This window comes from Miscanthus floridulus, chromosome 19 (assembly GCF_019320115.1).
Source record: "Miscanthus floridulus cultivar M001 chromosome 19, ASM1932011v1, whole genome shotgun sequence".
Taxonomy (NCBI): Eukaryota; Viridiplantae; Streptophyta; class Magnoliopsida; order Poales; family Poaceae; genus Miscanthus; species Miscanthus floridulus.
Window position 1 is genome coordinate 98,869,479 of NC_089598.1, and position 27,629 is coordinate 98,897,107.

The 27,629-nt window shown below is 51.1% G+C and overlaps 1 protein-coding gene and 2 pseudogenes across 1 annotated transcript; 2 read left to right on the top strand and 1 right to left on the bottom strand.

Moving 5' to 3' along the window:
* The first annotated feature begins 11,069 nt into the window (after nucleotides 1–11,069).
* LOC136529798 (pentatricopeptide repeat-containing protein At5g44230-like) lies at nucleotides 11,070–12,307 on the top strand (annotated as a pseudogene).
* LOC136526467 (pentatricopeptide repeat-containing protein At5g44230-like) lies at nucleotides 12,300–13,257 on the top strand (annotated as a pseudogene).
* A 463-nt stretch (nucleotides 13,258–13,720) lies between these two features.
* On the bottom strand, nucleotides 13,721–15,914 carry LOC136529602 (uncharacterized). The gene is made up of 3 exons (XM_066522680.1): nucleotides 15,343–15,914; nucleotides 14,904–15,151; nucleotides 13,721–14,572 (listed from the first exon to the last, which is right to left on the bottom strand). The coding sequence occupies exons 1-3, from the start codon at nucleotides 15,359–15,361 to the stop codon at nucleotides 14,120–14,122; spliced, it is 720 nt and encodes a 239-aa protein (XP_066378777.1). The 5' UTR covers nucleotides 15,362–15,914; the 3' UTR covers nucleotides 13,721–14,119.
* Nucleotides 15,915–27,629: the final 11,715 nt, after the last annotated feature.

Genomic DNA, 27,629 nt, shown 5'->3' on the forward strand with positions numbered 1-27,629 from the left:
TCTAGCCCTCAAGGGAGGCTTGGTTCTGCCGAGGTAGAGCCGAGTCTCCCTTGTCGTGTTTATTGTACTGCCGAGACCTATGATGGGCTCGGGGGGTTTCTCGAAAAATAAGACCAACTAAAGAATGCTTTTTAATTGTATTTCGGGAAACGACATATACAATGCTTGAAAATTTAGGGATAAAAGCGATGTAGCTGTTCTATGTTCCAAGCGTTGGTGAAGATTTCGCCCTTCTCGTTGGCCAGCTTGTAGGTCCCAGGTTTCAGTACTTGGGCGATAATGTACGGTCCTTCCCATGGCGGGGTCAGCTTGTGGCGACCCTTGTTGCTTTGTGCTAGCCTCAACACCAGGTCGCCTACCTTCAAGTCTCGGCCTCGGATGTGTTGGGCCTGATAGCGCCGCAGGCTCTGCTAGTATTTGGCCGAGTGTAGTAGCGCGACGTCTCGGACTTCCTCCAGCTGATCAAGGGTGTCCTCTCGGGTGGTGCGGTTACTTTGTTCGTTATAGGCTTGCAGCCTCAGGGAACCATATTCCAGGTCGGTGGAGAGGATGGCCTCGACCCCATAGACTAGGAAGAAAGGCGTGAATCCTGTGGCTCGGCTTGGAGTGTTCCTCAGGCTCTAGATGACCGACGGGAGTTTGGCGAGCCATTTCTTGCCAAACTTTTTCAACCGGTTGTGAATCCTTGGCTTGAGGCCTTGTAGGATCATGCCGTTGGCATGCTCCACTTGGCCGTTGGTCCTTGGGTGTCCTACGACCGACCAGGCCACTCAAATGTGGTGGTCATCGCAAAATGTCAGAAACTTCTTGCCGGTGAACTGCATCCCATTATCGGTGATGATCATGTTGGGGACCCCAAACTTGTGGATAATGTCAGTGAAGAACAGCACCGCCTGCTCGGATTTGATTCGATTGATCGGACGAGCCTCGATCCATTTGGAGAACTTGTCGATTGATACCAGTAGATGGGTGTAGCCCCTAGGGGCCTTTTGTAGAGGCCCGACCATGTTGAGCCCCCATACGGTGAACGGCCATGTGATGGGGATGGTTTGTAGGGCCAGGGCTGGGAGATGTGTCTGCCGAGCATAATACTGGCATCCTTCGCAGGAGCGTACTAGCTTGGTAGCGTCGGGGACCGCCGTCAGCCAGTAGAACCCTTGGTGGAAAGCGTTCCCCACAAGCGTCTGAGGCGCCGCATGGTGTTCGCAGGTGCCTACATGTAAGTCCCAAAGCAGGGCTTGGCCCGCCTCGGCTCTAATACAATGTTGGAGGACACCTGAGGGACTTCGTCTGTACAATTCACCATTGTAGAGGGCGTAGGTCTTGGCTCGGCGCGCGAGCCATCACGCTTCGGTTCTGTCGTTAGGAAGCTCCCCCTGATCAAGCCAATCGAGGAACGGGACTTGCCAATCCGCGTCCTGATCAGTCTACGGAGGCTCAGCGTTGACTTCCATGACCTCGGGCTCGGTCGAGGGGGTTTCGGTAGTAGAGGGGGCGTCAGGCTTTGCCATGGGTTCCATAGGTAGGCCCTCCTCTGTTATCGAGATGCAGCTGATGGAAGGTTTGTGGAGGTCTCTGGCGAAGACGTTCGGGGGGACCGGGGCTCGTGCCGAGGCCATCTTTGCCAGCTCGTCGGCGGCCTCATTGTACTTCTGCACAACGTGATTTAGTTCGAGACCATCAAACTTGTCTTCCAGGCGTCGTACCATCTTGCAATAAGCCTCCATTTTGGGGTTGAGGTAGTTTTACTCCTTCATCACTTGATCTATGACGAGCCGTGAGTCGCCTTGGATGTCGAGGCACCGTGCCCCTAGCTCGATGGCGACTTGCAAGCCATTGATGAGGGCCTCATATTCGGCGATGTTGTTGGAGGCGGTGAAGTGGAGCCGCACCATGTAGCGCATGTGTACTCCAAGGGGCAAAATGAAGAGCAGGCCCGCGCCTGCCCCGATCTTCATTAGGGATCCATCAAAGTACAGGGTCCAGCACTCCGTCTAAATTTGAGCAGGTGGCAGTTGGGTATCTGTCCATTCAGCCACGAAATCAGCCAAGACCTGAGACTTGATCGCTTTTCGAGGCACAAAGGTCAAGGTTTCCCCCATAAGCTCAACAGCCCACTTGGCTATCCTGCCCGAGGCCTCCCGGTTATGAACTATCTCGCCCAGGGGGAAGGATAATACCACAGTCACCGGGTGCGACTCGAAGTAGTGGCGTAGTTTGCGCCGAGCCAGGACCACGGCGTAGACCAGCTTCTGGATGTGGGGGTAGCGTGCTTTGGTCTCGGAGAGCACCTCGCTGATGAAATAAACAGGTCGTTGGGTGGGCAGAGTATGCCCTTCTTCCTGCCTCTCTACCACTACGGTGGCGCTGACCACTTGGGTCGTTGTGGTGACGTAGAGTAAGAGGGCCTCGTCCATGGCCAGGGGTATCAGGACGGGAGGATTGGTGAGCAGCCTCTTGAGTCTGTCGAGGGCTTCCTCGGCCTCGGGGGTCCAAGAAAAACGCTCGGACTTTCTCAAGAGTCGGTACAGAGGCAACCCTTTTTCGTCGAGGCGTGAGATGAAGCGGCTTAGGGCCGCAAGGCATCCCATGACCCTCTGCACTCCCTTGAGGTCTCTGATTGGTCCCATGCTGGTTATGGCCGAGACCTTCTCTGGGTTGGCTTCAATGCCGCGTTCCAAGACTATGAATCCCAAGAGCATGCCTCGGGAGACCCCGAACACACACTTCTCGGGATTGAGCTTCGTGCCCTTCTCTCTAAGGCATTTGAAGGTTATCCTTAAGTCATCGACGAGACCCTCTGCTTTTCTAGTCTTGACCACGATGTCGTCTACGTAGGCCTCGACGGTCCACCCAATGTTGTTGCCAAAGACCTGGGTCATGCATCGTTGGTACGTGGCACCTATGTTTCTGAGGCCAAAGGGCATCGTCATGTAGCAGTACATGCCGAATGGCGTGATGAAAGAAGTCGCGAGCTGGTTGGACTCTTTCATCTTGATCTGATGGTAACCAGAATATGTATCGAGGAAAGACAAGATCTCGCACACTGCGGTGGAATCAACGATTTGATCGATTCGAGGAAATGGGAAGGGGACCTTTGGACAAGCTTTGTTCAAACCGGTGTAGTCTACGCACATCCTCCATTTCCCATTTTTCTTCTTGACCAACACGAGGTTAGCCAACCACTCTGGGTGGGACACTTCCTTGATGAACCCGGCCGCCAAGAGTTTCTGTATCTCCTCACCGATGGCCCTACGCTTTTCCTCATCGAAGCGGCGCAGGCGTTGCCTCGCTGGTCTAGATCCAGCCTGGATGTCCAGGGCGTGCTCGGCGACCTCCCTTGGTATGCCCAGCATGTCCGAGGGGCTCCATGCGAATATGTCAGCGTTCGCACAGAGAAAGTCGACGAGCATGGCTTCCTATTTGATGTCGAGGGTGGCGCTAACCCTCAGCGCTTGGTTGTCGAGGTAGGCGGGGTCGACCGGGATGAGTTTAATGGTTTCAGCGGGCTCGAACGCCCCCGCGCGACGCTTGGAGTCAGGCACCTCGCCACTGAGTTGGTTGAGGTGGGCAATGAGGGTCTTGGCCTCTGCAAGAGCCTTGGCGTACTCGATGCATTCGACGTCGCAGTCGTATGAATGTTCATACGTGGACTAAATCGTGATGACACCACTAGGGCCTAGCATCTTGAGCTTGAGGTAGGTATAGTTGGGCACTGCCATGAACTTGGCGTAGCACGGCTGCCCTAGAATGGCATGGTAGGCTCCCTTGAACCCGACTACCTCGAAGGTGAGGACTTCCTTACGGTAGTTGGAGGGGGTGCCAAAGCAGACAGGAAGGTCGATGCGCCCGAGGGGTCGCGTGCGCTTCCCTAGCACGATGCCGTGGAATGGTGCAACGTCACCTCAGAGCCTCGACCGGTCGATCTCCAAGAGCTCCAGGGTGTTGGCGTAGAGGATGTTAAGGCCGCTGCCTCTGTCCATCAACACCTTGGAGAGTTGGGTGTTGCTGATGATCGGGTCGACGACCAGTGGGTACTGCCTGGGATTCGGAATATGGTCAGGGTGGTCATCTCGATCGAAGGTGATCGCCTCTTGAGACCAGTCGAGGTACTGGGGGGTGGCCACCTTGACCAAGAAGACCTCTCGGCGTTCCCTCTTGCGCTGTCGCGCCGTAAGGCATGCCGAGGGCCCACCGAAGATCATGAAGGCATTGCGTACCTCGGGGAACCCGTCATCCTTGCCTTCGTCCCGGTCGTTGGCACCCTTCTACTTGGCGTCGTCGTCGGGGAGCCCGAGTCTGGCATAGTAACGCCGCAGCATGGAGCAATCCTCGAGGGCGTGCTTGACCGGGCTTTGGTGGTAAGGGTAGGGTTTCTTGAGCATGTCGTCGAAGGGCCTAGGGCCTTTGAAGCCTCGGGGGTTCTGGCGTTCCGCGGCTGCAACCAGGTCAGCCTCTAGGACCTCTTGCTTCCCCAAGCGCCCCTTTTTCTTTCTCTTAGGGAGGTGGGAGGCTAAGGCCTCGGGGGCCTCATCCCTCCGCTTACCCTTGGTGTCGGTGTCGGGGAAGATGGCTCCGACAGCCTCTTCACCCGAGGCAAAGCTGGTGGCAATGTTGAGAAGCGTGGCAGCAGAGCGCGGCATGTTCTGACCTAACTCTCAGACCAAGTCCCGATAAGTGGTGCCGGAGAGGAAAGCTTAGACGATCTCCGAATCGCCGACGCTGGGCAACTCGATGCACTATTTGGAGAAGCGCCAGATGAAGTCTCAGAGAGACTCGTCCGGCTTCTGGCGATAGCTCTTAAGATCCTAGGAGTTCCTAGGGCGCACGTATGTGCCCTGGAAGTTCCCGACAAAGATCCTAACCAAGTCGCGCCAGTCGTGGATTTGCGAGGGAGGAAGGTGCTCGAGCCAGGCTCACGCCGAGTCCGACAGGAGCAAGGGGAGATTACGGATGATGAGCAGGTCATTGTCCGCGCCACCTAGCTGGCAGGCCAGGCGGTAATCGGCAAGCCAGAGCTCCGGGTTGGTCTCGCCACTGTACTTCATGAGATTGGCTGGCTGCTGGAACCAGGCGGGGAAAGGAGCAGCGCGGATGGCCCTACTGAAGACCCGAGGGCCTGGCGGTTTAGGGGAAGGACTGCGGTCCGCCCCGCTATCGTAGCGACTGCCTCGGTGTGGTTGGTAGCCCCAGGCAGGCCCCTCGTTGTCGTGGCGTCGTCGCCTGCTGACCACCTCGTGGTCTCCCTGCACCTCGCGTTGATTGCCGAGGCAGTCCAGAAGCACGGGGACCCTGTGGGCTATTGGCGCTTGGTCAGGCTCGGGACGAGCCAGGGCTTCCCTGTCCTGCCGAGGCGGTGCCATGGGAAGGTTCGAGGTGCCCCCATGCCTTCGGGAGGCGGAACTCTCGGCCTGCTAAACCGCAGCGGTCTCTAGGAGATCGCAGAGCTCGCCGCGGACCCGCCGCCCCTCCGTGGTAGAAGGCTCGGGCATTGCGCGGACCAGCATTGCCGCAGCCGCAATGTTTTGGCTGGCGCAATTGAAGACTGGGGGTTGCTCACTCCCTTCGTCGTCATGGATGCGGTGATGCACATCGTGGGCCCTTCATCGGGCTCCCCCGTGTTCGCCGCGGCCTCGCTGTTCTTGTTTGAGAGAGTCTCGAAGCTGCTGCAGAAGGAGTTGGTCTTGTTCGACCTTGGCCTGGAGCTCACAGAGCTGCTCTAGGTCCGGGCGCTGAGGTCGTGCAAGAGCGACGTTCTCATTTCGTGCCGTCGGCAGGACATTGCGTGGGGGCGTGGTGGCGCCCGCCCCTAGACGAAGCGAGGAGCGGCTACCTGCCCCCTCATCCTCTTCACCGGCCCTCGGCATCCCGAGCCTGACGTGAAAACACTCGCAAGTGGGGTCGTAAGTGCCTTTGTCATCGGAGTCGGAGTAGCCGAGGCAGTAGTCGCTTGCGGCCAAGAACTGGCGCAAAGCCCCAGGTTCGTGGAGTCCGGAGAAATCCACTCCAAGCCATGCCTCGTCCTCATCCGAGGGGTCAGCGTGGGTGCTCAGGTCGAGAGCGAAGCGCTGGCGACATTCCGAGGGATCCTCGTGAGCGGCAGTGTAAGCGTAGGCGTAAGAGGCGGCGGCATTTTTCAACCCAAAGGGGTATGGGGATGGTGCCGTCGCCAGATTCTGCTCCGCCGGGGTCAGTTCTTCAGGGAGTGGTGGAGCGGAGCTTGATGACTGGGCATCGCCGCATGTCACCGGCGATTTTTCTTTGTCCAAGCTCAGGCTAGATAGGTCCCCAGCCAGGGACTCTGTGCCAACAGCTGGTCGTAGGATATCAGCAGGGAGTGGCGCGCCGCCCTGGGCTCGCGTAACACCGGGGTGGCCTTGCTCGCGTCGTGCCTGGTGAGCGCGGCGAGAGCGGACGCTCGGGCGCCGCCTGCGCATGGGCTGCCGGTGCGCAACTTCATCGTCGGACGGTGGGGCTCGAGGTGTGAGGAGTACCATATCGTACTCATGCCCTAGAGACATGAATTCTAGGCTCCCGAACCAAACTACGGTGCCGAGACGCAATGGTCGTACGGGGTCTGCCATCCGGAACCTACTGGGATGACGAAACTGACACGCAGCGCCCCCTACCTGGCGCGCCAACTATCGGTGTTTCGGACCGGGGGGTCCTCAACCGACTAGTGAATTTGTTCTGCGTGCTCCCAATCCCGGATGGTGATGCAAAGAGACACAAGATTTATACTGGTTCGGGCAATCGGTGCCCTACGTCCAGTCTGAGAGATCGAACTTGTATTCCTTGCACCGAAGTGCTCGTAGTAGGGGGTTACAAGCTAAGGGAGAGAAGGAACTAGTCCCAGGTCTCAGCAGGGTGTCGTGTGGGCCGTCTGAGACGTTGCTCTCAAGCGGCTGGAATATGTGCGCGTGTGTTACCCGAGTCTCCCTCCTCTAAGTGGCCCAAGTTCTCTCCTTTTATAGTTGAAGGGAGGACAAGGACCGTACATGTATTACTATGCGGCGTCGTGCCAATAGGGGTGGCACGTCCGAGCCCTGTGGCCTGTTCCTGTGGCGGCGTGGTCGTAGGAGTGGTCCGTCCTTGGAGCACTGGGGCGGCGTGGTTGTCCCATCAGATCCTGTACGTCGTGGGAGCCCCGGGAATGCCTCAGAGCGGACGTGGCGGCGAACGTGCAAACCACTGTGGACAGACTGTGTGCGAGGCCGAGACTTGGTCGATGCCGAGGCTTGCACTGCGGTGGGGGGGTCTCGGCGGGCATGAACCCTAAGATCGCCGAGGCCCTGGTGTACAGTGCCGAGGCCTTGTGCGAGCGGCTGATCGTGGGTACAGCGTTAGGACACAGTGGCCGGTAATCCCCGTCGTACCCTGTCCCAGCCGGTATGGCGCTGATCGTGGACACAGTGTTATGACACAGTGGCCAGTAATCCCCGCCGTGCCCTGTCCCGGCCGGTATGGCGCTGATGCGACCCCGGGTCGCGTCGGCCATTCTGTGGCGTTGAGCCACTGTCCGGCTGAGATTGCGGGAGTGGTTGAAAGTATTAATGAGACGTGACGCGCTGTCGGGGGGGGGGGGTCGACCGAGGCGGGGGCGACGGGCTACGGACGAGCCGGCCTCGAGCGGTACGGAGAATGAGGCCTCGCGCGAGACGGAGATCAGGCTCCTTGCCGAGGCCTCGCGCGAGAGGCCTCGCGCGACACGGAGAATGCACCTCCTGCCGAGGCCTTCTGCGGAGAGCCTCGGGCGAGGCGGAGACGGCGTTCCCTGCCGAGGCCTTCTCCGGAGAGCCTCGGGCGAAGCGGAGTTTGCGTTAGAATGCCGAGACCTCCTGCTCGGGGCTCGAGGCGAGGAGGAAAAGGACCCAGTGGGCTCGGTCGTGGCTCGTGAGGGGCCCACGACTTGCCTTCTAGTTTTTATTTATTAGAGGGGACTTTAGCGACCCTTTCGATGTTTGCTTGGGGTACCCCGTTCTAAGGTACCCGACAGCATGTGGCACTCCTGTGTCTTTTTCTCAGCTTCTCAATTAAGATGGATAATTTTTAACCAAATAAGCTGAGTCAACGTTCAGTCAAACTCCCATACGGTATTAAACCATACAACGCTTAATGTTTTGGACCATAGAGTTCTAATTGATTTATTAAATATTATATGGGGGAGCCCATGATATATCCGACAGAAGGCTCGGTCGGCCGCGCGTGTAGGTGGAGATGGCTTTTCGTCGAGGGGCCATGCTTTTGTCACTTTGTTAGCGAAAAGAATGCGCCATAAGATCGGATCGAGTCCGAGATTACGGCGTCTCTTTCCTTTTGACTGACAACAGTTAGTCGGTTAGTTCCTTTTCACCAGTCTTAACCGTCGGTGAATCAAGCAGAGGAGGAATAGGACATGCAGAAGCAACAAACACGCTAATTCTATGATCTACTAAACTGTCTATACATTTATTATTACAATAAATAAAAAGAGAAAGGCATATACAGTTGATTGTTACAAGATACCAGCAAAATGTGTGTTCGCACATTGCAACAGGTTATTATTCGCTTCTAAAAAGCGACATCCTCTCCTAAGAGGTCATTTGTCATAGGTTTTTGGTGCTCTAGCTCCGACTACTGAGTCAATGTAGTTAGCACTGTACCACGGAGCCACTTTTTTTCTCTCTCTTTCTCATATCAATGTGAAGTTGGGACAAGCTACAATTTTGTGACTCCTTCGATATTGCAACACGGAGCTCTGGAGCTGAAGGAGCCCTTCTAAAGAGAGCCTAAGTCATTATCATCAACTTGCATAGCTCTTTTGCCATGACCCCACCAGTTGATACGTTTGACGGCGATAGCTGACAACGCCCTTGCAACATGTAGAGACGTGTATTGCTCAGTTGTGCACCTTCGCCGTAGTAGTTAAGCATGGTTGGGTCTCCGCCAAATTTACCACAACGCCTAGATGTTAGCTGACCTCCATGCCCACATGATGCCTCTCGGCTCGAAGACCTACACTGAAGTTGTCTTCTTGGTCGCACCGAGGGAGCTGAGCTCGTCACGCTAGATGGGTGCGCTGGAATTTACATGTCTATCAAATCTGTCATGGGAGACATTGTAGATGTAGACATGACTGCTCCCGATTTGTATCTAGACTGGTCTGAACATAGAAGGTTCAGAGATTTATCTAAATATATTTCTCGGCATGTTCCAAAAAAAAGGCCATGTCTCATGTAGACGATAGTATCGCCCGTTTATATACCAAGTCTAGAGTTCGTCCACTAAATGCAGGACTATTCCTGTGATTGCCGAATTTCCTTAGCTGTTGCTATTAGTATAATATTGCTAACATATCCGCAAAAAATATATTTAAAAGTGTTGGTGTAAGAAGACCACCCTTTCCGAAGCCATTTTGTTCAAAAGTAGTGGCCAATATTATTATTCCCTTTTAACTCCCACACATCCCTTTCGTAGCAAAAGTCCTCGATTCAGCACCATATACTGAAATTCCATCCATTTGCAAAGAATGGTGTACAAGGACGATTTCACTTTATATTATGGTTTCCCAAAATCCAATTCGGGAATGACACCATTATTTGATTTTTTTTTCATTTCAGAATTTTATTTAGTCGAGGCACCAGTTAAGTTAACAATGACAATCCTATACTCTTATAAAACTAAACTCCACTAGAGATTTCTCTCAACAAGCAAGCTATCCACATCAACAATCCACTAGAACTTGCAATTATAGCCAACTAGCACATGTAATTATGATAGTTATCTCTTCATCCACTAACATGCATTTAGCTGTCCACATCGACGTGTTAAATCATTCACCAAAATTAATTTAAGACAGTTTCATTCATATAACTATAAATATAAATAGTCTAATTTCTTTATAAATTATCTAGAATCCCCGTAGCAACACGCGGGTATTCTAGTTATATTATATGCCAAAGGATGGACTTTGACAATGTTACCACAAAAGATTAACACATATAACTTACTAACTGCAAATGACGGACATATCCAAACTCTTTGCACGCGACTTAGGGACATAAAAGTAAGACATTATGTTGTAACAGCACCGGAGAGAATCCTGGACCTGAAATAATAATGCACCCCATTGAACGCATTATTGCTGCCGATTTGCGGTAAAAAGACCAAGCTTTAAGCAACGGAAACAACGGCCTCGCACGCGCACGCTGCGGCAAAGTGGGCGATCGACCGGGCTCCGGTGCGCTGCTTTTTTTTTGCTCCCAACTTTTCCACCGGCCGATGTTGATAGGGCGGTGCGTGGATGCGATAGGGCTGTGCGCGGATTTGCTCACCGCTCGGGCCTCGGGGATCGAGTCGAGTGCGCGCGATTGGAGTGGCCGAATCTTTGCCGTTTTTCCGTGTTGGGTGGAGGCAGCGACGCCTGGTTTTATTTGGGTGGCGCACCTTATTATATATCAAAGTTCCTTTGCAATTGATTGAAGCTGGTGGCTCGTTGCGCTGCTTGCTTGGCTGGGCTCGGTCGGTCGGTCGGTCAGTCACCAAGTGTGATAGATCGATCTGCATGTAAAGCAGATGCAGATCGTCTGATGACCAGGGGAAGGGAAGGTATCGTATCGCTCGAGGATATACGTGTGTGCCTGTGTGTCGTTCGGTTTGCGGCCTCCAGTGCTCGCGAGGTATCCGGATCCGGGTAGGAGGCGACGTGAATGAAGAGAAAACGAACCAGGAGTTTCGGGAATCAGTAGCCTTGGAAAAGAGATGGATCCATCATGCGGTTGCTCTTGGACGCTGCAGACTTGCAGCGTCGTGAAGGTGAATGGAGCCCAGCAGGCCCAAACCCAATCTGAGCGCGATCGACTCCGTGGGCATGCAAACGATGGGCCTGGCCCACGCTGCACCGCTCCCGCCCGCCCGAAACGGCCGATGGCCCCGACGTCCACACAGCCCAGAAGAGGATTTTGCATCCCTAAGCCCGCCGGCCCCCGCGAACGACAAACCGCTCGTTTCGAAACCAACCAACCTGCCGCGCCCGCGACGCCGCGACGCTCGTCCGCCTCCGTCTACATGGCGCCGCACCTCGCCTCACGCCCGCCGCACGGTGGCGCGGCGCGCCCGTGACGCCGCTGCGCTGCCGGCATGGTTCACCTCGCCCTGCGCCACGACCACCCGCCCGCGCGGCTCCCCGCTCCACAACCGCGCCCTCCGCCGTCGCTGGCCTCGCTGCTGCTCGCCGCGGTCGCGTCCTCGCCGTCCCTCCCGCACCTCCGCCATCTCCACGGCCTCCTCGTCCGCCTCCACCTCCCTCCACCCTCCACCCCGTTCCTCCTCTCCCGCTTGCTCCGCCGCCTCGCCGCGCTCCCGCTCCCGCTCCCGCTCCCACCCACGCCCACGCCGCTCCGCTACGCGGTCGCCGTCTTCTCCTCGCTCTCGCCGCCGGACCCGTTCCTCGCCGCGGCGCTGCTCCGCTTCGCGCACCTCACGCAGCCGCCGCTGGAGACCTTCCGCGTCTTCTCCGGCCTCCGCCGCGCGCACGGCCGCGACCTCCCGTTCCTCCCGTTCGCCTTCTCCCCGCTCGCCAAGTCCGCCGCGGCCGCACGCTCGCTGCCCGCCGCGGCTGGCGCGCACGCGGTGTCGCTCCTTCTCGGAGGCTCCGATAAGCACCGGTTTGTTGAGAACTCGTTGATCGGCGCCTATGTCGCGTGTGGGGACGTTGGTGCCGCGCGTAAGGTGTTCGATGAAATGGTGGTGAAGGATGTCATTTCGTGGACGAGCATTGTGGGGGCGTATTCTAGAAGCCGTGATATGGGTTCGGCTGAGGAGGTGTTTGCGCTCTGCCTGGTTAAGGATATGGTGGCGTGGACGGCGATGGTGACGGGGTATGCGCAGAATGCCATGCCAGTGAAGGCGCTCGAGGCGTTTGAGCAGATGGCGGGGGCCGGGATGCCCATTGATGAAGTTTCACTCTCCGGTGCTATCTCAGCCTGTGCTCAGCTCGGTGCGGTGAGGCGAGCCGCCTGGGTTCAGGAAATTGCAGAACGGAGTGGTCTTGGGAGGAGTGTGGTTGTCGGGTCGGGGTTGGTGCCTTGGTGGACATGTATGCCAAGTGCGGTCTCATTGACGAGGCGCGCAGGGTTTTTGAAGGGGTGCAAGAGAAGAACGTGTATACCTATAGCTCAATGATTGTTGGCCTAGCATCGAAGGGCAGGCTTGGTGCAAGCAGTAGAGTCTTACTGCCTGTGACCGGAAGGTCCCAGGTTCGAGTCGTGGTCTCCTCGCATTGCACAGGCGAGGGTAAGGCTTGCCACTAACACCCTTTCCCAGACCCCGCACAGAACGGGAGCTCTCTGCACTGGGTATGTCCTTTTATTGTTGGCCTAGCATCACACGGGAGGGCCAATGATGCAAATGCTTTGTTCAAGGACATGGTTAGGAGGGCAGATGTGGAACCCAACCATGTTACCTTCATTGGAGTATTGACAGCCTGCAGCCATGCGGGGATGGTAAAAGAAGGGCGCTACTACTTTGCGCAGATGAAGGACAGGTATGGGATATTGCCTTCCGCAGACCACTACGCTTGTATGGTTGATTTGCTTGGTCGGGCTGGATTGGTGATTGAAGCCCTTGACCTTGTGAAATCAATGACCGTGGAGCCTCATGGTGGTTTCTGGGGGGCACTTTTAGGGGCTTGCTGAATCCATGGAAATACTGAAGTCGCTAAGGTTGCAGCTGAACATCTTTTTAAGCTTGAGCCAGAGGGCATAGGGAACTACGTGTTGTTATCAAATACACTTGCATCAGCAGGAGAATGGGATGAGGTCTCGAAGGTTAGGAAACTGATGAGAATTCGGGGGCTGAAAAAGGATCCTGCAGTGAGCTGGTTTGAAGGCCGTGATGGTTGTGTGCATCAGTTCTTTGCTGGTGATAATACGCACCCATGGATGCATGAAATAAAGAAAACATTATTGGAGCTACGGGCAAAACTGAAGCTTGCAGGTTATGTGCCAATCCTTAGTTCAGTTGTTTATAATGTAAGCGAGGAAGAGAAAGAAAGGTTGTTAATGGGTCATAGTGAGAAGCTTGCTATGTCATTTGGGTTGCTCACACTTGAGTCTAGATCCCCAATTAGGATAGTAAAGAATCTAAGGATATGTGACGACTGCCATTTGTTTATCAGATTGGTGTCAAAAGTTGAGCACATCGAGATTATAGTCAGGGACAATATGAGATTTCATCACTTCAGAGATGGAGAATGCTCATGCGGCGGATTCTGGTGAATGCAGGATATGTATTATTTTATTGAGAAAAAAATAAACATGGAGAATAAACCTCCATCAATTAATAGTACCTTGTCCAACTTATTTATCTGACATGTTTTTGAATATAGGAAGGTCAACTCTGAACAGCAGGGCAAAGCTTGGAAAGACGCTTATGAATTCAAAAAATAAATAAATAAATAATGGCAATCTTTGTTTGCAATGAAGAGCTATGCAGGGCAGATCTAGTTGGCAATGCATGGGTAATGAGGAAGTGGGTGTTTGATTGTAAAAATGGACATGTTGATTTTGAAAAATGATACTTAAAAGCATGGAGTTCACACAATACAAATGCAAATAGTAAAGCATCAATCATGGCGGGTCATTCAAAACTACTAAGTATATTATTGAATGTAACTATAATATTATTATTGCTGTAGGAGAACTGAAAGGGAATTTTCTTTTGGTTCTTTCAAATTCAATACTTACCTAATGTTTTTTATCGCTTTTGTTCTGAAACTAAAAATTATGCACAAGACAAGCAAGAACTGAATTGTCACCAATCTTTTGCTTGGCATTACATTAGTGCAGTCCTACTGTCCTAGCCATAGCAAGTATTGGTACCTGTGAGACTCTACATTTTTGGCGTACAGATCATTAGTGACTAAAGAATTCTGATCTAAATCTGATGGAAGCATTTATGTGCCTTGGTTTTTTTGGCCGAGGTGCCATGGGAGTTAGAAGTGCATTTTCTTCAGATCTATATTTCCACAAATCCACATGCCATTTTTAATGGAGGCTTCAGCTTTCTCAGCATATGAACTGTGCTGTATTTTGCTTCTCGTGCCATCAAACTAAATGATCAGATGTTTACTAGCTTGCTCTCATCGATGCTGACCAGAAGGGTTTCTTTCCCTGCTTCCTGAGAATAGCCAGTGCGGTCTTTTTGGTGAATGTGAACTGGGGCCAATGCTTAGTTTGAGGTCAAGATCACTCTCTACAGAGGCATTCCAACTTTCATCTTCAGCTGATTTATGGTTCTCCCTGTGAAATCTTTCTTTGACTGTTGAGTTTTCTTCACTAAAGAGGCTGAGGCAATTTACTGGCTTGCATTCATGAAGACTCAAATCTTCAGTTACTGGCTGGGGAGTTGAGTGTTGGGCATTACCAAGGTGAGCAGATTGATTTGTCCCTGAGGTGGAAGGACTACTCTTGAGATTCGACCTTGATCCCTGCACCATTTCATGAGTTTCTTCTGTTCTCGGTTGATAACTATGGTTATCGCATTCAGCCATCAATGATTTTTGTACATGATACAAACGATGCAGCTCATGCACCTGATGCAAAGAAGCAGTATCAGATGCAAAAGTTCTTGTTGCATGAATGACAAGACAACTTAGGTCTGACTAACAACTGGTTGTCAACTTATCACTAGAAAGATGAAGGTTTAATGCAGCATAAGCAGTAGTATGCACTACAATATATTACAAAACTGGAGGAGTTTGTTAACTTCTCGTCTATGTGTGCAAAAATACATCAGCAAATTCAAAAGGCTCAGGAGTCAAGACCTATTAGGGTGCCTGATCTCCTTGCTTTCTTATGTTCTATATATATTTGGTGAATCCTTGTGATTTGGATAACTGGAGTACAAGGCTACATACTACATACCTGCTGTCTGAAGACCTTATCATGCTCCATGATTGTTCTCCGAATTGAGTCCTTGCTGTCTTGTATGCAGTGCTCGTCCATTGGCTCTTCCAAGGTGCATAAAAGCTTTTGCTCACCAGCTTTCAGCAATAATTTGGTTATTTTCTGGATATTTTCTCTACCTTTTTTATATCCCGCGATGACTATTCCCTTTATCTCCAACAGGGTGGAGAGGATTCTGTGAATATGAAGCAAATCAATAGCCATACCTGAAACAGTCAGTTTGAAAGATCAGTACCTTGTGTAGTACGCATCAGTTAGAGCCGGAGAGATTTGCCATAAAAAAATATAACTGTAGCTTGAGTCAATTGCACTATGCTTACAAGTGAATATGGATACTGAGCTAACAACCTAACACTGAACCAAGAATCAAACAAAGAGAAACTGAAGATTTACTCACCTGTATCCCTGATTCTCATGGTCCAGCTGCTTATGTCGCATTTTTCCTCTTCTTTGGTTACATATCATAGCCAGTGGCAATCTCCATATGTTAGCAGGGACACAGAATGGGAGGTGACTTGCTCAACTCTATCCTCAGCACCCATTACTCATTTCAGAGCCTAACTGCGGGAGAGTTCACTTTGTGGGGGTAGCTTCCACGCTCTATCACTCCTTGTGCTTATGAAGCAAACAGCATCCTTTTGTACTAGAAACAAGGGATGCCAACCAAAAGTGAAGAAAAGCTAGTAATGCAATGGCTGACAGGCTGTGTGAAGCTGAAGGGTAAGCAGGATATAAGGGCGGCCGTAGTGCAAAAGGATGAGAAGCTGGAGATCGTTAGTTAGCAGGAGGTATGCTGCGTCGCTATTTGTTTATCGAACTCGAGGAAAGATCAGGGAAGTGCAGGCAGCAGCCAATTGGAGAGCCAAATCTGGTTGGTTTAATGAAACAACAAGCCAGCCTAAAAACATGTGAAGCAGATATGCCACGCAGGTTTTGCCGGGATTAAAGATATCAGGATTTTTGGACTTGGGCAACCTCTCTCTCTCTCTCCATCTGATAGATAAGCTAGGCCATACATATCTTCACATGCTTGTAGTTTGCCGTAGAGATCTGAAGATACCAGGGGCCCACAGCCATGAGTTATCCTAGGCTGTCCATCCCCGTTACAATCCCAACTCTGGGATCTGCCCACAGCCTCAGAAAAGTAAATTGCCGTTTAAGCTTCCATGTGCGTTGCAAATCCCTTACTTCGTGTTTTTTTTAACCTGGACAGGTTGTTGCTCTACTGCCGCCTCTCCATGTTCTGTCACTGTCCTAGCCACATGATCATCGGCTCAGGTGAGTGAACCACTCACTAGTCTTGTCGAGCATCCACTGGTATTGCCGAGCACCCATTAGCCGTGCTGATCACGAACCAGCGTTGTTCGTCCCCACACACTATGGTCGGAGCTAAAAGAAGAAGGGAGAACAGAGCAAACACACACAATACAAGACACCAGCGTTAACCGAAGCCTTGTCTGTGAGATGGCAAATCTGAACTCTCTTTATTGAATTGTCGTGGTAGTCTATTTATACAACTCTATCTATCTAGTCCTAGTACAGCGCACATACTGTAACAGTAACTAGATAACATACAGGGTTGACTCTGCGCCGGTCACTGCATGTGCCTATAGTGCTGCAGGTGAGCCGTGCGGCGCCTACATCTGCAGCGGCTACAGTATCACAGCAGGGGACCTTTTCGACGTCGCCTTCCCTTGTTGTGTTTAGTAGTAGATTATCTAACAGGCTTCCCAGTATTCTTGGACGGCTGGATCTCAAAACCAAGATCTTGTTAATTCGTTCATCCTACCGACACAGGTACTAAACTAACACCTCTTTCTGATCTAAATCACACTTGAGTTGCTCAGTTGACTTGCTACAGACCAGGCTGTTGATCCGTTCATGATTCGATGCAGTAGCCAGTACCTATGAAACTCCTGATGTGCATGATATTCTAAGCGTTAATCGGGTTTGACTTTTTTTGAGTTCCTGGATGCCCTTGATCAATCTTTCCCTGCCTGTATGTCAGGCAGCCTTGCCACATGAATGTTTTATCTAGAGCTAGCAACATTGCTGGAGATAGGACAGTAGGAGTACAACATAGGATAAGATTATGCCGCCCATCACTGGCTTTCCAAGATTCCTTTGTCAACAACTAAAGATTTAATGCCGGGACCAATGATAGGCCTATATATGGTGCTTGCTATCTATTCCAACTCCGATACGCATTCACTTCTAAGGGGTTTCCTAGCTTCCCCGCAAAAGAAGGGATTCTGAAATCACAGTCGCTGTTCCCTGAAAAGGATAAGCACTTAGATAGCATCTTTAAACCCTCGACGTTCATTTTTTTTTTCCATTTGGAAAAGCAAAAGTTCCATTTAGGTCGAGTCACAACTAACACTAGTATGCCTCATTGGCTAGAGTAGCATGTAGGCTTAGCCATCCCTCACCAGTGTGACATCAGTGTTGCCTCTTCCTCGTATTGATCCCTAAATTATCTGTTTGTTGAGTTAAAAGAATATATGATATCCGAAAACTAAATATCTTGTTTCGAAAGTTGGAAAGGAACTTTGCAGCGCCATGATCGTCCACGTACCACGCGAAAGCAAAAACCAGCAGCATCAGCTCATATACGCAGATAAGCTTGACAGCGATCAGATGGTTGTTGCTGTCTGTTGTCATGGACATCAGACAGAGCCGACTAGCTGTTGATAAAAGTTAGAAACGAATCATGTTTAAATTTCCTTGGCACTGATTGGAAATCCTGTTGCACATGGCAAAGATTTGCAGCCAGAGCTAACCTGTATATTCTGAAAGAAAAATAGAAACTGCAGGTACACATGGAAATGAGCATGTGCAGACGCCAAATCGCACTCTGATGCTACCGCTCTGAGATGGAATCAAACGCAGGGGCAGACATCCCAAATGAGGAGGACCAGCCAGCAGCAGCAGCAGGAGGAGGAGGAGCCAAATAATGTAAGCAACTATCTGTCACAGCAGCGCTCCCCTCCAAAGGCCGACAGGCTACCTGCCGTTAATCCTTTTCATTGCCGTCATGATCTGCACAGGTGATGCAGCCATGTATGTGTCTGCGCTTGGGCTAGAGCAAGAGCGCCATCAAACTGGCTGGCTGTGGGCTTTGGCTCACATGGACCACACACCCACGATGTGGCATGCAGTCCACGCTTCGTGAAAACATCTTTGGATGCACGTACCCATCACTCCATCAGCTGCCGGCCATGGCCATGGGATACTTTGCTGCCGTTGCAATTTGCAAACTCCGCTCCGGTTCCGGTCAGATCTATATATCTACTTGCAGATGCAGATCAGGCTAATTGTTCAGTGGAGTGCAGTTTTCGTGCGCTTTCCCGGTTAAAGTCTTTATCTTTTTATTTATCTCATCAAGTGGATGGATTGCAAGTAGTGGTATGCATGGTAAGCGATTCAATTGCATTGCGTCCCCTTTGGGTGGCGTTTCTGTGGCCAGGATCAGTTGGGAGATATCTGCGCCCACATCGCTGATTTGGACAGACTTCTGACCTGAAAACCTGAAATGGACTCGCATTTTCACCCAGGTTCTGCTCTATCCATGTTGGTAGCGAAGACTTTTCTGCTTCCTTCCATATATGGGTGCTGTGTATTCCGCGGCAGCACAAAATTGAAGGTGTATTTTTTTTTGCGATGAATTGAAGGTGTAATTGATAGAGTACGTGTGTCATTTTACAGTTTTTACTAGCTTTCTTATATTTTCTCACCCTATGAAATTTTACGTACTCCCTCTATCCCAATTTAACTACACGTCTAGAATTAGAGGGAGCAAATTAGCAGAGCTGCAAAATTACCATACTATCACTATAAAAGAGGGGGCACCCGTGTATAGATTCATCCGTAGCTTTTCTAGTTTTATCCGATATTTATATATAATATAAATACCTGGCGGTTGGCGCATCAATTATATATGGTCTAGCCTCGAATGCACGAGATAATGATGTCTCGGAATAATTTCCTCATGTTGATGTCATGTCATGTTGGTTGGTGCTCGTAACAAAATGTCGTCTCCTGCTATGCATCGGTTGTAGATCGTGTCGTATGCTCATGCTGACTGTAGTTTGTGTTATAAAACATATTACCAGCGGTTAGAATCTTCTCCTCTCTGTCTCTCATAATCAACACAATAGATGAAAGTAGAAAATAAATAGACATAAGATAGAAAAACTATTCTTTATTCCTCTGAATATTGGTAATTACAATATAGAACTTCCTCTGGTATATAGTTCTACCAATGACTAAGAGTTTTGTAAGAGCTCATATATAAACCGATTAGGATTATGATCATTCCTTCTCCTTTCCTTTAAGGATAGAGTCTGTATGTTTTACCACACTTCTCCTTGGGTGATTACCACGATATGCACATGTCTCGTTAAAAACTTCATCCAAAAATTCAGTGAAGAAAAGAGTACATTACATTCGTTCATTGTATTGCACATATTGTCTCATTAAAAACCTTGTGTGAGAAATCTTTAAGTAAAAACTCACATAGAGAAAAAGAGTACAATATTTAACCTTCTTGGTCGTATATTCTTCAGGATATTCTATTCTTCATGAATAGATATTTATCTTCATAATAAATGCATAAATTTTAATATTTTAGCAAATATGATATACTTGATCTTTGTAATTCTAGCAGTTTTAACTACCTTCATAAATGTATGCTTAATGATGGTATACAGTACCACAATACGATATTTTTCAAAATATTAGCTCACAGTTCTTCTATAAATTATAGTATGAGTAAATAAGAGCAATATGCTTCATGCATAAATGACCACTTATTAGTTATGCAAAACAAATAAAACTTATTCTTCAGAATAATAAATCCTTTCAGAGGATTATGGGGGTAAATAGTTTACAATATTCAATATCTTTTAGATAGTGCATCAAACTTATATTAGGGTTTAAATACTTATAATTCTTCCTTAGTGGATTTTTAAATTATATGTTCTACAAATCTTTAGGATTTTTATTGTACCACTAAATAATAAATCCAGTCTTGACATTTAGTGGATAATTCAATTGCCAAAATCACCAATATTCTCATACCTTCTATGGTATTTAGAGGATACCAAAACTTCATTGCTAGCCTTACAATATACACTTTTTTGAGTGTTTGTATGATACCTTCATGGTATATAGATGTTGGTGCAGAAAGTGACCAACTAGTAAATATTTATAGTTTTGCTGTACGTTGTAGTCGGAGGTGGCCTAGCACTCAATGACACAGGATTTATACTGGTTTGGGCAATGTACCCTACGTCCAGTCGGGGTTGATCGGTAACTTTATTTCTGAGCCCAGGTGCTCGAAGTCTGTAGTGGGGTTACAAACGAGAAGGAGAAAGGAAGGGTGTTCAAGAGGCCCGGTCGGGTCTGACCGGAAGGGCCGAGGGCGACCGGAACTCCGCTATGAGCTAGAAGTCCAAGCGCGTGCTTGAGAGATTGAGAGCTGTCGATCTAGTGAGTCTGAACTTGAAGAAGTCGACCTCTTTTCGTTGGAGGGAGCGCATCCCCTTTTATAGATGAAGGGGATGGCTTTACAGGTGAGAGGGAGAGGGTACGGATGTTTCTAAGCCTTATTGCCCACGCTGATGAAGACTGGATAATGGTAGGCGCCCCCAACACTATTGATGTCGCTGTATAATGTTAGATACGCACGGGCGGTCGTGCTATCTTCTTTAGGAAGGATGAACGCCGGTACCTGCAAATACTATTTGATGCCTAGTGGCATGTGAGGAGCCGCGCTATGTTCACCCGGTACAACAAATCCTGGAGCCCATACCGCGATCGATGTCCAGAGACACGCGGGGGGCTTACCGTATGGGGGTTTTAGCGGCCCCTACAATACTGTTTGTGTCAGGATGGCTGCAGTGCACGGTTTCATACAGGGTATGGTCCCTGGTATAGTGGTTTTGACTTATGAGCCATGTCTTGCCTTTCTTCGCACGTCTTTTGGTTCCTTCCGAACGGGGTGCCCCCAGTTGGATGGCTCTAGTCTGCTCCGAGTGTGCCGGTCGGAGAAGAGTGGTGAGCAGGGTTCCCACGAGCCCTGGTCACGGGGTCGAAGTTGTGGGGTCGGAGTAGCAAGCAGCGTTTTGGGCCAGGCCTTTCGATTGGAGAGACCGCTCGGAGACGACTGGTGCCCGAAGCGAGTGCTCTGGTCAGAGAGGTGGGCCGAAGAAGTTGACGAGCGGGTGCTTGTTCTTTTGGGTAGACCTTCCGGTCGGCGACCGGACCGCCCTTTTGGCCCGTTGTGTTTTAGGCTCTTGGGCCGGCCCATGAACTACATGTTTGTTTTCCTAGGTCGAGCCCGGGCGTGGAAGCCGGTCCTCGAGGGACCCCAGGTTTATGAACCCGACAAGAGCCTCCGAGCCCCCGGGCGATTTGAGCCGAATCGTCCAAAGGATTTTTTGTCTTGCCGGCGGGTGCACGCGAGCGCACCCGCGGGTGTAGCCCCCAAGCCCCTGGGCACTTCGGGTGGAACTAGCTGGGCGGTTTTCTGTGTTGTCAGTGGGAGAGGTTTTGTGTCGTGTCGGTGGGTGCGCACGAGCGCACCTATGGGTGTGCGTGTTTTTAGGTTTGAGATGGGATTTTGTTTAACCATGGCATCGTTGTGCAGCCAAGGCATTTTTAGGCGTGGGGATTGGATCGAGACAGAACTCACCGATCCCGGCATCGGTGCGCATCGGGGATCGGGCGAGGAAGTTTAGTTTGAGACAAACCCTGGCGTTGGTGCGTGCTGTGAGCGGAGATAGCTTAGTTCTGGAGATGGATGAGACAGAGCCCATGGGTCCTGATGTTGGTGCGGCCTGGGCAGCCGAGGTAGTTAGTTCAGTTAGTTTTCACGCGAGTTCAGAGTTGTGGTCCCTGGCTAGGGTTTCTTGGAGTGCAGTTGGTAGTGAAGCCGTTATGCGAGTTCGGAGTCACGGTCCCAGGTTGTAGCCGGATGTCATAGATCCTGTTGACGTGAGTTTGGGGTCGCGGTCCTAGGGTTTTTGTCGAAAGTGAAGCTGTTACGCGAGTTCAGAGTCGCGATCCCTGAATTTTTTTGTAGCGCAGTCGAAAGTGAAGCCATTTACGCGAGTTCGGAGTCGCGGTCCCAAGCCATAGCCGGATGTCATAGATCCTATCGACGTGAGTTTGGAGTCGCGGTCCCAAGGTTTTTGGCATTTGAGCCCCCGAGCCTTGCCGGGCCTTCGTGGGGGTTGATGTGAGTTGTTTTGCGCTACCCCATCCAGTTCCTCACAACCGGAGGGGCTGAGTTTCGTCGCCTGTCCCAATCGCTTGGGCTCGAAGACTAGCTCGGTGAGCTCGCTAACGGGTGTGATCGAGCGGAATCTGGGTTCATCGTTCGTGATGGGGTCAGCATAGCCCTCTTGTGGCATTCCACTACTCCTTTACCTGCAACCCAGCAGATGCCTAGGTCATTCCGGAGACTAACCCGGGTGGTCTAATGGCCTCCCCTCGATGGAGATTCTGTGGGCTTGGCGAGAGGTTTAGGATCGAACGAGAAGGTTGAGATGACCTGGTTTGCTAGACTAGGCGAAGGCTGCACGGTGCTTATCTACGGTTTTCTCCCCTGGCTCTATTGTTTGCTCATGTCAAATGAGACAACCGCTGCTTCATGGTGCAACACAGAGCGTTCTGGTGCATTTCGCTACACGTGCGATGCTTAGTTCCCGAGCCTCTAGGCGGTTCATGCCCTAACCGTCCGGGGGGTTTAGGCGTATGAGATGAATGCGTGTATGGATGTATGAATGATTTGTAATGAAATAGAGGGGGTTTGATAGTACTTACCTTGACGATTGGAGTGACGGGGTTTGGAGGGCCTTGATCCCCTTTTCTCCTACTGAACATCTACGGGTGCGATGCCCTTGAGGTATCCGTTTGTGCTTGCCGAAGCCGAGGGAGCAGAACCGGGCGGGTCCTTGGCGGTCGCAGTGGTATTTGCAGTAGTACAAAATGTAAAAGTTAAGTTTATGGGTGAGTCCCCGTGTGAACATTTTTTTGTATTTAATGAATACATCAGTACTGTCCTTGTGATAGAACCACAATATGCTTTCCCTATTTATATCCTAGCATAACTTTTGTTCTTACCCTTTCTCTCTTGTACCTGCCCATTTGTCCCATGGGGTGCGACCTTGGGAGTCCGGGGCATGGCCTGCGGGGCTCGACTGCTCGCGTCCGTAGGGAAAAGGTGGGGTGCGTTTGGTTCATAGTAAGAACAGAGTTACATAGGGTAATCAAGGATATGGAATGTGTTTCTGTTTGGGGACAAAGTTGTTTGTTATGTGATGACAAAAGAAGAGAGAGGTAATATACAATATTGTACCCTTACGGAGCCCCCGAGCGACCCAGGCCGAAAGTGTTTCGGGCAGGGGTGCTCTTTCGGGAGCATGTTCTAACTAAAAAACAGTTTAGACCGTATTTAGGGGAAAAATGGCGTAGCTGTTCAATGTTCCAAGTATTGGTGAGAGCGTTGCTGTTGTTGTCCTCCAGTCGGTAGGTGCCTGGTCGGATTACTTTGATCACCGTATAGGGCCCTTCCCATGGTGGAGAGAGCTTGTGCTTTTCCTTCGTTGATTGGGTCCTCCAGAGCATGAGATTGCCGACTTCGAGTATCCTTCCCCTAATCTTCCTTTCATGGTACCTGAGGAGGGTTTGTTGGTAGCGAGCAGAGCGGATGACGGTCGTTTCGCGGGCCTCTTCGAGTAGGTCGACCGCGTCTTGTTGAGACTCCACGACTCGGTCGTGGTCAAAAGCCTTCACTCTTGGTGCGCCGTGGTCGAGGTCAGAGGGCAATACTACCTCAACCCCATAGGCTAGGAAGAAGGGTGTGAATCCCATGGATTGATTTGGGGTCGTTCTTAGGCTCTAGAGGATTGCCGGAACCTCTGCTACCCAACGCCCAACATACTTATTGAGTCGGTTGAAGATGCGCGACTTAAGTCCTTGGAGGACCATGCCATTGGCACATTCGACCTGACCGTTAGTTCGTGGATGTTCGACCGAAGCCTAGTCGATCCTGATACCATATCTATTGCTGAAGTCTAGGAACTTTTTTCTAGTGAAGTTGGTCTCGTGGTTAGTGATGATATAGTTAGGAACACTGAACCGGTAGATGATGTCGAGGAAGAATTTGACTGCCTCCTCCGACCGGACGTTGGTGATGGGTTTGGCCTCTATCCACTTGGTGAATTTGACGATTGCTATGAGCAGGTGAGTGAAACTACCTAGGGCCTTTTTGAGGGGTCCTACCATGTCGAGGCCCTAGACCGTGAATGGCCAGGTGTTGGGGATGGTTTGGAGCTCCTATGCCAGCAAATGGGTTTGCCGAGCGTAGAACTGGCATCCTTCACACCTGCGGATGACCTCCTCCACATCTCGTAGCGCGGTTGGCCAGTAAAAACCTTGGTGGAAGGCTTTTCCGACCAGCAACCTTGGGGCCACGTGATGCCCACAAATGCCGGCATGGACCTCGAGGAGGAGCTGCCTCCCTTGGTCGGTGGGGATACACTTCATGAGTACTCCTAATGGGCTCTATTTGTAGAGCTCATCATCGAGCGCGATGAAGGTCTTTGCGAGTTAAGCGATCCATCGGGCTTTAGTCCTTTTGGGTGAGAGAACCTCCTCGAGGAGGTAGGCGAGTAGTGATACTCGACAGTCGGTTTGATCGAGTGCCAGTACGGCGATGTTCATAGGTGATGTAGGGGTACTGGGGTCAAAGTCCTCGGGCGCTGGCTGGGTGTCGAGAGCAGAGCCCTCGAGTGCCGGCAGGGCGTCGGGGTGTGTTTGGGTCAGACCTCCCAGGATGCGGATGGACGGCTCGTGGACGTCGTTGATGAAGACCCCGCTTGGGGATGGATCTTGCCTGGCGGCCAATTTTGCAAGAAAATTGGTGGCATCGTTGTCCCTTCAAGGGACGTGATGTAGTTTGATCCCCTAGAATTTGTCCTCGAGCTTGCACACCTCTTGGCAGTATGCTGTCATGAGGGGGCTTTTACAAGAGGATTCCTTCATGACCTAATCAATGACTAGTTCCGAGTCGCCGTGGACATAGAGTCACGTAGCTCCAAGCTCGATGGCAATGCAGAGCCCGTTGATAAGGGCCTCATACTCCATGGCATTGTTTGAAGCCAAGAAGTGGAGGCGGATGGCGTAGCGGAGCCTACTCCCGTCTAGGGAGATCAAAACCACATGGCCCCCGAGCGGGGCGCCATCATGGACCCATCAAAGTACATTGTCCAGTACTCGTGGGTGACGTCCGGGGTTGGTAGCTAGACCTTCGTTCATTCGACAACAAAATCCACAAGAGCCTAAGACTTAATAGTGGTGCGAGGGTTATATCTGATGTCATGGCCCATGAGTTCAAGTGCCCACTTGGAGATTCATCCCACGGCGTCGCGGTTGCGGATGATATCTCCGAGCGGGTATGAGGTGATGACTGTGACTTCATGGTTGGTGAAGTAGTGTAGGAGCTTCCTGGTTGCCATCAGTACGACGTATAGGAGTTTTTGCACCTGAGGGTACTGGACCTTGGGGTCGGTAAGTACTTCTCCGATGAAGTATACGGGTCGCTGTACCTTGAGCTGGTGTCCCGGTTCCTCCCTCTCGACGACTAGGGCGGCGCTCACCATGTGGTTACTTACCGCCACGTAAAGGAGGAGGGGTTCTCCTTGCTTGAGAGCGACGAGGATTGGGGCCGACGTCAGGGATGTTTTGAGGCTTTCGAGAGCCTATTGGGCTTCCTTAGTCCAGACGAAGGCATCCGTCTTTTTGAGGAGCTTGTAGAGTGGCATCCCCCTTTTGCCGAGCTGGGAGATGAAGCGGCTTAGGGCAGCCAGGTAGCCAGTGAGCCTCTATACGCCCTTGATGTTGCGTATGGGGCCCATATTGGAGATGGCTGCAATCTTTTCGGGGTTGGCCTCGATACCGTGCTTGGATACGATGTATCCGAGCAGCTTCCCCTTTGGAACCCCAAAAACACATTTTTTTGGGATTCAACTTGATGTTGAACCTTCGGAGGTTCACGAACATTGCGACTAAGTTTGCGATCAGATCGCATGCTCGAGCTGTTTTGACCACTATGTCATCAACATAGACGGCGATTATTGGTTTCGGCCGTTCGGCCTGATCAGGCTGATCGGGCGGGTCGATTTGGTCAGTGAAGCATTGCTGCATGCACCTTTGGTAGGTGGCACTAGCGTTCTTTAAGCCAAAAGGCATGATTACATAATAGTATGAACCATACGGGGTGATGAATGAGGTTGCGAGTTGATCGGACTCTTTCATCGCGATCTTATGATAGCCTGAGTAGGCATCTAGAAAGGAGAGGATCTCGCAACCCAAAGTGGAATCAATTATCTGGTCTATGCGTGGCAAAGGAAAGTGATCCTTTGGACATGCCTTGTTGAGTCTAGTATAATCAATGCATATTCTCCATTTCCTGGTCTTTTTCCTGACAAGGACAGGATTGGCGAGCTAGTCAGAGTGAAAAACCTCCCTGATGAATCTGACTGCTACGAGCTTGACGATCTCTTCACCTATGGCCCTACGCCTCTCGTCATTGAAATGACACAGGTGTTGCTTGGCGGGCTTTGAGCTCAGGATAAGGCATAGTGCGTGCTCAGTGACCTCCCGTGGTATCCCTGGCATGTTAGAAGGCTGCCATGTGAAGACATCACGATTATCGCATAGGAAGCCGATGAGCTCGCATTCCTATTGGGCTGGGAGCTGGGTCCCGATTCGCACCGTTTTGGCTAGGTCAGTGGGGTCGACACCCACTGCCTTGGTTTCCTTAAGCGGGCGGAAGGCCGTTGAGGAGGTTGGTTTGTTGCAGTCTGGGACTGCTAGGGTTGATGATTCCTCGAGCTACGGGAGCTTGGACGAGTTGACGACCGTGGTGGCAATCTCGTAGTGCTCGTGGTCACACTCGAAGGCGTGCAAGAAGGCGCTACTCACGGTGATGACGTCGTTTGGTCCTCGCATCTTTAGCTTGAGAGAGGTATAGTTGGGGATTGCCATGAATCTTGCATAGCATGGCTGCCCCAAGATGGCGTGGTAGGACCCTGGAAAGTCCACCACTTCGAAGGTGAGGACCTCTGAGCGGAAGTTGACCCGGCTACCGAATGTGATGGGCAGATCGATCTATCCAAGTGGGTACGCCTATGCTCCTGGTATTACCCCATGGAAGGGGGAGCCCATCAGGCGGAGCTCTGATCGGGGGATGCACATGGCATCGAGGGTGTCAATGTACAAGATGTTGAGGCCACTACCTCCGTCCATCAACACCTTGGTGAGGTGCTTCCTGCGAATGATGGGGTCAATGATGAGTGGGTAGCATCCTGGTCTTGCAACGTAGGAGGGATGGTCCCTCTGATCAAAAGTGATCGGGGATTCTAACCAGTTGAGGAAGGAGGGGACAGCCATTTCGGCAGTGCATGCCTTCCTATAGCGTACCTTATGCCGGCATTTAGTCCAGATGGCATCGGACCCACCAAAGATCATGATGCACTCTTTGGGTTCGGGGAAGCCGTCTCCGTCCTTGCCTGTCTGCCTCCCCTCTTGGCTGTCGGTTCCTTGTCGTCTCCGTCCTTTGGCCCATCGGCCTGTCGGAGGAAACATTTGAGAAGCTCGCACTCCTTGTAGAGGTGT

What these genes read in the sequence shown, in the direction of transcription:
- LOC136529602 (XM_066522680.1), bottom strand. An exon ending in ATAAGGTCTTCAGACAGCAG is followed by an intron (nt 14,573 to 14,903) that starts GTATGTAGTATG and finishes TCTTTGCATCAG; the next exon opens with GTGCATGAGCTGCATCGTTT.